This window comes from Salmo salar, chromosome ssa15 (genome assembly GCF_905237065.1).
Source record: "Salmo salar chromosome ssa15, Ssal_v3.1, whole genome shotgun sequence".
Lineage (NCBI taxonomy): Eukaryota > Metazoa > Chordata > Actinopteri > Salmoniformes > Salmonidae > Salmo > Salmo salar.
Genome location: NC_059456.1, coordinates 11,922,663 through 11,933,918, shown reverse-complemented (window position 1 = coordinate 11,933,918; position 11,256 = coordinate 11,922,663). Strand labels below are relative to the sequence as shown.

Here is an 11,256-nt window from a genome sequence, read left to right as displayed (position 1 = left end):
GATATTCCTGCTGTCAGCATGCCAATTACACGCAGTAGTTTTCTGTTCATATAGAAAACCTCATCGTATTCATATATTATTTTACGTTCAGCTCTTGTGACTGTTCACACTTTAAGGCCATAACAATAATTTTTTTAAATCATAAGACATACATAATTTAATGTAACAATAGTGTTAATAAATCAAATTAGTGTTAAGTGATAACTCAATTGGTGTCACGACTTCCGCCGGAGTCGGTCCCTCTCCTTGTTCGTTCGGCGGTCGACGTCACCGGCCTTCTAGCCAACGCCGATCCGCTTTTCATTTTCCATTTGTTTTGTCTTTTTTTTTTTACACACCTGGTTTCAATTCCCCAATTACATGTTCATTATTTAACCCTCTGTTTTCCCCCATGGTTTTTGTGCGTGAATATTTTATGTATGTTCGGTCCGTTATTGTGGGCTCGGTATTACGACATGTTATTGGAATATTTGAGTAAAGTTACTTGTGTTACTCTGCTGCCCTGCGCCTGACTCCTCTGCGCCAGCTACACCCAGACCACTACAACAGGGTTAAATTAAATCAAATGTAATGTTACCACACTATATAATAACAAAACAAACCTGATACAACAGGGGGTTGACTCTTTATAAAGTTTATTGACACATTACATGGCAACATTTAAAGTGATACATTTAAATACTCTACACCATAAAGAGATTTACATTTATGCTGGTATAAAATATAACATCCATATAAACACGTCCATTACTGGTTGAAGTGTTTCTGTACTGAGAGTTATTACAACAGCAAGCACACTGTCAGACACATGCATCTAATTGTGTGTGTGTGTGTGTGTGTGTGTGTGTGTGTGTGTGTGTGTGTGTGTGTGTGTGTGTGTGTGTGTGTGTGTGTGTGTGTGTGTGTGTGTGTGTGTGTGTGTGTGTGCCCGCCCATGTGAGAAACGGATTGTCCACAGGGTAGTTCGGCAAATGGTTGGTCCATCTGTAGACGAGTGGGCCAGTCTAAATTCAGGGTTTGTGCAAAATAGTAATTATTTAGCCAATAACGGAGACCTCAAAGCAGAAAAATGGGCCAAGGTATCACAAATTACCAGGTAGGTTTTTGGTCCCTGTTCATCAGATAGACATGACTGTTATTACTGTGAAGCCCTGTTCATAGCAGGTGACGGTCTCTTCAGAATGGCCTCGACAGAGAAGGACAGGGACTCGCCGGACACCACCTTGGTCCCAGCTGACGTAGTCAGCAACTCCTTGCTGTATCTATCAGAATCTTTGAAACTGTAGAAGTCCTTAGAAGGTCCTTCACGGTACTTTCTGGCTGCTTCCTCCAGCAGTTCTTTACAGTAGGGGCCCCGGAGCTCGACCCCGGTCCCAGCTCTCTCCCCAGCCCCAGCTCCTACCTCAGCCCCGGCCCTCTCTTGCTCTCCAGCCCCGTCCCTAGCCTTCTCACTCAGTGTCTGCTGGATGAGTGAATGAAAGGAGTTGAGCTTCATGGATAGTGTGTGTTTGGCACTGTCCTTGCTCAGCTTGTTCACGACATGTTCGTGGCTAGGGGGGTAAGGGTGAGGCTGGGAGTGAGGTTGGAGGTGAGGTGTACTAGGGGGGAAGGCCTGTCCGAAGCCTCCCTTTGGCGGAGAGAAGGCTGATCGTTTGCAGTGCCCCCCCTGGGTGAGAGGGGACTGTGCGGGGCCATCCTGCAGCTGGGGTTCAGAACCCTCGGGGAGGCCCGCCGCAAATCTCAAACCCTTCAGCTTGGTGGCCGAGGTGGGGGTGGCGGTTGCCATGGCGTCGAGGTCGGACGGCAGGCTCTCTGCGGCGGCGGCCATCATTCTGGGCTCCCAGGCCGCACCTGGCTTCATGTTCTGGACGGCCGTGGCATTGAGCAGGCACTGCTGGTACAGAAGGGAGGGGCCACGCGGCCACACCATGAACCCCCGCGAAGAGGTCAGCGGAGAGGTCAGAGGATACTGGCGGTAGGTGGTCGCCACGGAGACATTGGAGGAGATGAGCTCCATGTTGCCGGTGCCGGCGGAGTACTGCAGGGAGAGGTCCACACAGCTGGGCGACAGGAAGTGACAGAGGTCCTTGTTGTTGTGGTGAGGCTCCTCCGGGGCGGAGGCTGAGTAGGCCGTCTTGTAGGACTTGTACTCCGCAGCATGGCGGACCAGACTGTTGGGGAAGAGCAGAGAGGCTGTAGCAGCCTGGGAAGGTTCTAGCAGCTCTCTCTCCTTGTACTCTCTCTCCAGCATGACACTCTCCAGCTCTTTGTCAGCAAACGCTCTCCTCTTCCTCATCCTGTCGCTGAGGGGAGGTGGGAGGGGGGGGCTGGCCCCCATGTACGGGTCACCCTGCACCGGACGGTACCCTGAGAGGAGACAGGACAGGGGAGGAGGTTAGACAACATAGAGATACTATATCATACTAATATAATACTATATAATACTAATATAATACTATATAATATGCTATTCTATTTAATTCTGGACTAGACTTGATGTTTTGGTTCAGTTATGAAGTAACTAGTGAAGTATACTTGATGTGTTAATTGCAGTGAATTAAATGATATCAAGGTTACATTCTGGAGTTAGGCATATTGAATCATCAAGGTTTATCAATAGTTTAGACATTTAACAAATGTCCTTTCACATGTCTGGCGCTCGGTTGACCTACACTAGTATACTAGTAAGTATTCATTTAGCTAGACTAAAATGTTTTCTTTTTTTATCTACAATTGTATTGTGCCCACTAAGTTTTATTTGAAACCTAGAAAATAAGGATATCATAACAGGTCTGTGCTTACGGAAGTTAAACTGTCCACAGAGCAATGAGGAGGTGGCTTAATTGAAACGGAAAGGGACAGAAATCCAAGAAACACTACAAGAAAGAAAGAGAAGAGAAAGATGAAGAAACATCATTATAACAGAGAAGAGAAAGATGAAGGAAAATCATTATAACAGAGATTATCATTATGTATTAATGGAGGAGAGGAGATGATAGAGTGATAGAGATGATCATTATGTATTAATAGAGGAGAGGAGATGATAGAGATGATCATTATGTATTAATGGAGGAGATGATAGAGTGATAGAGATTATCATTATGTATTAATGGAGGAGAGGAGATGATAGAGTGATAGAGATGATCATTATGTATTAATGGAGGAGATGATAGAGTGATAGAGATGATCATTATGTATTAATGGAGGAGAGGAGATGATAGGGTGATAGAGATGATCATTATGTATTAATGGAGGAGAGGAGATAATAGAGTGATAGAGATTATCATTATGTATTAATAGAGGTGAGGGGATGATAAATAGGCTACAACACCAGTTGATTCAGTAACACCATTACCAGTAAAAAGGACAGACTGCCTTAACAATAGAATAGAATCGAATAGAATAGACTAGAATATAATACAACCGCCTTACCTAACAATAGAATAGAATAGAATAGAATAGAACTGCCTTACCTAACAATAGAATAGAATATAATATAATAGAACCGCCTTACCTTCCAGAATGCTCTTAGCCAGCATGGTTGATGGTCTGATGTGTCTCTGGTAAAGAGCTCTTCTCTCTGCTGGAATCTGCTTCCCAGAAATTCCCTTTTTATCCTGATAAAATTACAGAACAAATTAATTAAATCGAATCATTATTTCAGAGGCCATATTATGGTGTTTTCAAATTATTATTTAATACCACTCCCATTTTTTTTTAAAGTAATACAAAGATGTATTTTCATGTACTTATAATTAGTGATGTGCATTTACGATTTAAATGATGGTAAGGTTTCCTGTAAGTCCATTCTGAGTTTATCATCTCCACAGGTTACTTTGATTGGTGTGAAAATAAATAAAATAAACTTTATAAACTAAAACTAAACTTGATCATTAAAAAATAGTATTTATTACAATGTGCTACTTCTCTCTCAGTCCGTATCATTTCAATGTCAAACAGACAAACTAAGGAACATGTCAACATTTGTCTAGTTGAAGAAAAGAAAACAAAAAATTACAATGAAGAAAATCGAGATCTACAGTACTGCCAACATTGTTACCCCCCCAAAAATCCTGGTGAAACTAAGGAGTTTTACACCCTCTCGAATAATCGAAAACACACACACCTTATAATAGTAATGTACACGACTTTAGAAAGGTCCACACACACCTCTGTAGCTTGTTGTCTCCGTAGTGCCACTTGAGCCGCCATGACCCGCTGTCTCTCCACCACCAGAAGACAGTTGGCACACTGGCAGTCCCTCCAGCGGCAGAACCGCTTATGCCCCTTCAGACACGACACCACACCGTGGTTCCTGCAGCGGGCACACTTCGGCGTCCGGCTCAGCTTCCTCGGTTCGCAGTTCCCGGGGCTGGTGGTCCCCGGCGGCTTGTCATCTCCCTTGGCCCCCGGCTCGTCGTACCCTGCGCCGGGAAGAGATGAGCTGTAGTCCGAACGGTCCTGGTCGTCGCTCTCGGTCTCCAGACTTTCCACGTCGATCTCAAACTCCGGACCGGACATATCCTTCATCATATCTGCCGCCTGTCTCCCGGTGCCTCGTACCTAATGTACTCTTTCCAAATTCTGGCTCAAGCGACGGTTGCCTCACTGCAGTCAGTACAATCTGAAATGAAAATAATGATCCCATTTTATCTGTCATTATATCCTTGCGGGCAACCTCTAAAAGTCCTATGGAAAAATGTTTCAAATATGCCAGTGTCGTCATAGATGCTAGTTTAATAAATGACCAATAAACATATAAATGAGAAATATACGTGTATTCCCTCCAATCTATGACGTGTCGAAAACGAGTTACATAAATGAGTAAAGCATTACCTCAATGCAGGCTCCTCCAGAACAGATGTAAACGGTCTTGCAGCATCCATCCACTCCTCATTGCAGTTTGTCTCTAGTCAGTGAGCTCTGAACTGAGGAACAGCACTGACAGACACCGCTGCTTAATTATTCTTCAATACAGAGACGTCCCGACGTGTCCTGAACCGGTCTGTCACGGTTCTCTCCGAGGCTCGAGCCAGAACGCCACCCCTATTTGGGTGCGCGCGGATTTAAACGTGATTGGCTCGTTTTCAACCCAACCGAACCGATTGGCTGTTCCGGGACGTTTTCTTTCTCAATGGAAACGTTTGTAACGGAGTGCAGTTACAATCTAAACAGAACGAGGAAATGATTATTCAACATATTGAGGAGCAGAGAGAGAGATTTAGGTGGCCTCGTGATGTAATGATGGCCTATACTATAGTCTAGGACTAATTCTATGGTAAGATCCACTATCACCTGATACACGGGAAGAACTTTTGCCTGACAGAAAATACAACATTTTAGTCATTTAGCAGACGCTCTTATCCAGAGCGATTTAGAGTAGTGAATACATACATTTAATCTCATGCATTTGACTTTTTTTGTACTGGCCCCCCGTGGGAATCGAACCCACAACCCTGGCGTTGCAAACACCATGCTCTACCAACTGAGCCACAGGGAAGGATATAAATGTCAGTTTCGTTCGCCTTTTGATGAACTAGTATTGCTGTTTTGGGAAGAAATCCCAATTAGGCCCTATTCAATTCTAAATTAGTCAATAGCATTTAGGCTTTCATATAATAATAGGCCTATGGTATTTTTAGATATTGGGCTTTTAGTTGGTTATCGTCTATAATATGCATGCATTTTGTTCGATGTGTTGTTTATGTTGTATATTTGTTTAGGCCTCTTAATAATGCTAATCAAATTTGCAGGCAAAGACAAAAAAATGGCTTTTCATTTGTATTCAAATTTAGATAACAACATATTGAGAATTTCAAGGTGGCTTTGAAGATCTAGTTAGTATTAAAATATTACTCAAAATAATAGTCAATAATATTATAATCAGCTGCAAGATACGACTAAACTATCCCAGAGGCTTTGTACTTTTTGTCATGCAGTAGGCCGAATTAGGCCTTCATGCAGCCTCTTTATTTTAGATTATAAAATCTTGGTTTCTCATATCATTTTATGACATTCTTATAGGCCTAACATGTTTTTATTAAAGCACCGACAGGCCTACTATAGCTGCTATTGAGGTGCCTATAGACTGGGAAGTTAGCCGGTAGCCTAGTTGGTTGTTACATTACCTAATCACTTCCCAGTCAGAGTGAGCAGCTGGAGTTAGTGAGACAAAGTGACACAGTACAGATTGGGCTGATTAGAAAGTTGACACAACAAACGCCTCTGTGAAAACACATTGTCAGCATGCGGGACTAGATAATACAAAACACAACTCTCACTGCCTGCCTGTCTGTCTGCACCGACCGACAGACCGACAGACTGGGGAGTTAGTTATGATACACATACTGCGACATGAAAAGAAATCTCCAGAATGTCAGCTATAGATCAACAGACTGGTGTTTCAATAAGTGCGATGTAAATGTGACATCCTAGGAATGTAGAGGTTATCCCTCTTGACAACCAATAGGTTAGGGAGCCGTGCCGCGTAAAGTGACACCGGACAATAAGAACAATGTTGACCGGACCAAAAGAGTTTTCTGTTTGTCTTAACCACGGGAGAGAAGACTCATTCGGAGATCGATTTTACGTGTGTTTCAGACGCTTCTGTTTTAGACCAAAACATTTGACTAATTGCAATTTTATTTTGAGGGACCACAGATGTTGAAGCCGTTTCCTTCACTTTGGTACCGCCATGAATACAAAAAGTAAAGGAAACAAACATGTGCCCACTGAACAAGGCAGTTAACCCACTGTTCCTAGGCCGTCATTGTAAATAAGAATTTGTTCTTAGTTAAATAAATGTTAAATAAAAAATAAAACAAATAAAATGTTGAGTCGCTCCTTAAAATAGGGGGTTGTTCAAATACTTGGCAGCTTTTCAGAACATGTTGAGTCGGTCGTTAAAATAGGGGGTTATTTAAATACATGGCAGCTTTCAGAACATGTTGAGTTGGTCCACAGTAGGACTACGGCCATGTGCAAGACACGTTTTTTTATCAATCTTTTCCACAATGAGGTTCCTTTGAAAAATATTAGATGATACACAACCTATCCAGGCATATAAGGAATTGCATTATATAAGTATATTCCTTTTTGTGCGTTGTCTAAAATGTTGCAAAAATAATTCAACAACAAAAAACATGATGAAATAGTCTGTACCAGCTGGATGATACTAAATAAATTTTTTCATAAAGATGAAATTGTTCTCTGGATATTAGCAGTTGTCTTAGGTTATAGATTACACTACGATAAAACACAATCACACTTTACTACACTACGATAAAACACAATCACACTTTACTACACTACGATAAAACACAATCACACTTTACTACACTACGATAAAACACAATCACACTTTACTACACTACAATAAAACACAATCACACTTTACTACACTACGATAAAACACAATCACACTTTACTACACTACAATAAAACACAATCACACTTTTAGGCTTATGTATAATAAATGATCAGATTCATTAAAACTGTGCAAATTTGCTTGAATAATTTATCTGAAAGAGCTGATGGGAAATATTCGTTTGCCATTATTTTGTTTTTATTTTATTTAATTTAACCTTTATTTAACTAGAAAAGTCAGTTAAGAACTAATTATTATTTACAATTTACAAATGTACAATTTGTGAAATACAACATGTATTTCATAATTATTTCAATTGAGTGTGTTTTGGGAAATAGGTCAAATTAGGCCTAGGGCTACATGAGAACTGAGAGGAAGAATTTGACATGAAGTGACGATGGCCTAGCCTACTAATTAGGCTACTAATTCCAATGTAGCCCTTTAGCTGTCAGAGCATTTCGCTACACCCGCAATAACATCTGCTAAATATGTATATGTGACAAATACAATTTGATTTGATAACTTAACTTGTTAAGCACTTTTCAATGGTTGAGACCGGCAGTTCACAGACCATGCATACAGGCGTCCTTCCCAACATGTGGTGAAGCGGTCAAAGGGCTGTGCTGGGCCAGCTTTGCAGGTGCAGGTCGCCACTCTCTCCTCATCTTTAATTTATTATCGGGGTTATGACCGCCTCTACCCTAGCGCTCAGGGCTTGCTCAGGGCTTGCTCTAGCCTTTTGGGGCACCCCACCTCGTGGCAAAACATTTTAGTGCCCCCTCTGTTGACTGCTGAGAGAAAAATGTAAGTTCGACAAATTCTACACTGTACGACTTTTCTGTCATTTCAACAGTAAAACACGGTAGAATGTACAGTAAATGTAATTGTGTTATACATGTAGATTGCACTGCATTATGGGTAGAATTATGAAACATACTCTTATTAACTATAATTAGAAGCCTCTTTTAAAAATCACTCAAATATGGTTTGCTAACGCTTCATTTTAAGGGGTCCTTATTACAATGTATTTACATCTGTAAATACACTGTAACAAGTATTGAAATTAATTGTAGTACTTCATAGTTACACAGTAGTAACAACATGTAACTGTTGGCAATTGCAGTCTGTAATTACAGGAGTGTAACAATGTATGCTTGTTACCATGCTTGTTACAAATGTTAAAGTTTCTGATAGCATCCCAACATCACCCTATTTCAGCCTGCACAATGATAAGTTCCAATTGAAAACAGACCACCTCATTGTCACAACTCTGCAATAAAGATCTGGAGTCTGATGCCTAATGGCAAAACAACGGGTTCACAGCCGGCATAAAAACCAAACTTTAAATGGTTAAATCATTTAGGCCTAACTGTGCATTTGACAATGGATCAATGACTTTAACCATCAATTACATTTTTTTTTTGACTCATTAATAAACAGTTATGGTTAAAATTGAGATAGTAATTTGTGCTTGCCAAATTGTAAACCTATTCATCTTGGTTGAATAATGGTTTATAAATGGACTTAAAATGGTCATAAAACAAACTCTAATTCCATCAAATTAAACCGTGTAAAGGTTTCACTGTTGAGGAACATTCTCACTTTTGGATGGGATGGCAATTATTTATTTATCTCAGGAATTAAGGCATCATGTGAAGATCTGGCCATCTGAGCAACACCCTGAAAATACTGAGGCCATTGAATGTGCCCCCATGTGTGGACACTGACATGTAACATTGTCCACAGAACAGGGTCCACAAGGTCAGTGTGCAACATCCACACATGAAAGATTGCCACAAAAGAAACAAAGTGTTGTAGGTCAAAAACATCAACACCGGAGAAAGAAAGTATGTTTTCCATGAAATTTGTTTAGCTTTTTTGGATACATGAATTCAGCTGGACGATTTAGCATAGGCAGTTAGCTAGCGTTTGCTACCTAGCTAGCCTAGTGTTGGCTAGCTAGCCAACTGTAGCTAACTGTAGCTAGCTAGCTAACTTTAGCCCGCCTTTTTGTTGCATCTACACGCAATTTAGTTACCATCTAGATTCAATCTGTTGATTTTCTGGAAGGGATTAGCTAGCACTCTTAGCTATTTCGTTTTCTAATCTTGAATAGCTATTTAGCTACCTAAAGATGGCAAATATGCTATGGTCACTTCTCGCTAGCTAACTAGCTACATAACTTTAGCTGGGCTCGATGGTGTTGTCTTCCCTGAACCTTGTTCTCAGGTTATCCGTACCCCAGGGGTATTACCTGAGACACACCCAGCATGTTAACGTTAGGTAGCTAGCTAGCTACTTGTGTTAACACAAGCACTATTGTTGCTAGCTGGATAACACAGCATCTAGCTAGGTAGCTAGCTAGGCCTAGCTATATCAATAAACTATAGAACTCATGATGATGATAACTAGGGGTAATGTAATGAGTGTCTATGCTAAACAGTCATACATTCTTCTCTACCACAGATTCTCACAAGGTCTCCGACTCCAGGATGGGAAGATGCTTTACAGGAAAGAAACAGATGAAGACAGAGTCAGATTGTCCATTTCCATTTTTTTATATTAAAAAGGGAAGAAAAACACAATCCCATTTTCTAAATTAGCCATCTAAGGTATTCACCATACTATAGGTTACAGATTTGAGTCACCACTCGAATAGTTATTTTATGTTATTGACTAGGCCTATGCAGTGCATGCAGAAAGTATTCAGACCCCTTGGCTTTTTCAACATTTTGTTACTTTACAGCCTTATTCTAAAATGTATTATTAAAAAAACTCAACAACCTACACACAATGCCCCATAATGACAAAGCAAAAATAGATTTTTAGAAAATGTATCAAAAATAAAAACTGAAATATTACATTTACATAAGTATCCAGACCCTTTACTCAGTACTTTGTTGAAGCACCTTTGGCAACGATTACAGCCTAATGTCTTCTTGGGTATGATGCTACAAGCTTGGCACACCTGTATTTGGGGAGTTTCACCAATTCTTCTCTGCAGATCCTCTCAAGCACCCTACAAGTCGGATGGGGAGCGTCGCTGCACAGCTATTTTTACGTTTCTCCAGAGATTTTCGATCGGGTTCAAGTCCGGGCTCTGGCTGGGCCACTCAAGGACATTCAGAGACTTGTCCTGAAGCCACTCCTGTGTTGTCCTGGCTGTGAGCTTAGGGTTGTTGTCCTGTTGGAAGGTGAACCTTTGCCCCAATCTGACGTATTGAGCACTCTATATGGTAGACCCCATATTTTTATTCATTTTAGAATAAGGCTGTAATGTAACAAAATGTGGAAAAAGTCAAGGGGTCTGAACACTTCAAATGCGCTGTAGATTTGTTGAATCTAATTAATCAAATCATTAATCTAACAATAAAAATCCTTATTATTTTGTAAGAAACAAAGTTGACAAAATTATTTCGCTTTTGTTTGTAGATATTTTAACTTGGTAATGTGTAATGAGTAATTATATAGAAATTGCTCATAGGTAACTATAAAGTTACACTTCACTTTAAATAGCTAAATCCTGTGTGACAACTGGCAACAACCTTGTATTTATGCAGATATTCCAGGTATGAGTGTGTTATTTTTCTCACATGGCGCTTCAGAAGCTTTGAAATTAGGGTCAGAATGGATATTGTACTATATAAGTACACATTTACAAGCAAGTACCCCCCAAGATACACTTTTAACTACCTAAACCCTGTGAAACACAGTAATTATATTGTACTTATTCAGATATTATATCTGCTCTGTGGTGAGCTAGTGTGTTTATTTTCTCACTTGAATGGCGAAGAGGTTCTGGTTGTCATAATGGGTAACGTACACAATAATTCTGTTATTATATGGTAGACCCCAGGCAGTCAGTATATCTGGTCTGTTATTATATGGTA

General features: G+C 40.5%; 1 protein-coding gene across 1 annotated transcript; it reads right to left on the bottom strand.

Moving 5' to 3' along the window:
* Window positions 1–618: 618 nt before the first annotated feature.
* On the bottom strand, window positions 619–5,057 carry LOC106570979 (doublesex- and mab-3-related transcription factor 2). Its single transcript, XM_014143592.2, has 4 exons — window positions 4,837–5,057; window positions 4,171–4,624; window positions 3,515–3,617; window positions 619–2,367 (listed from the first exon to the last, which is right to left on the bottom strand). The coding sequence occupies exons 2-4, from the start codon at window positions 4,531–4,533 to the stop codon at window positions 1,139–1,141; spliced, it is 1,695 nt and encodes a 564-aa protein (XP_013999067.2). The 5' UTR covers window positions 4,534–4,624; window positions 4,837–5,057; the 3' UTR covers window positions 619–1,138.
* Between the last annotated feature and the right edge of the window lie 6,199 nt (window positions 5,058–11,256).

What these genes read in the sequence shown, in the direction of transcription:
- LOC106570979 (XM_014143592.2), bottom strand. Translation starts at nt 4,533, where the DNA reads ATGATGAAGGATATGTCCGGTCCGGAGTTTGAGATCGACGTGGAAAGT. An exon ending in GGAGACAACAAGCTACAGAG is followed by an intron (nt 3,618 to 4,170) that starts GTGTGTGTGGAC and finishes TAATTTTATCAG; the next exon opens with GATAAAAAGGGAATTTCTGG. An exon ending in GGCTAAGAGCATTCTGGAAG is followed by an intron (nt 2,368 to 3,514) that starts GTAAGGCGGTTC and finishes GTCTCCTCTCAG; the next exon opens with GGTACCGTCCGGTGCAGGGT.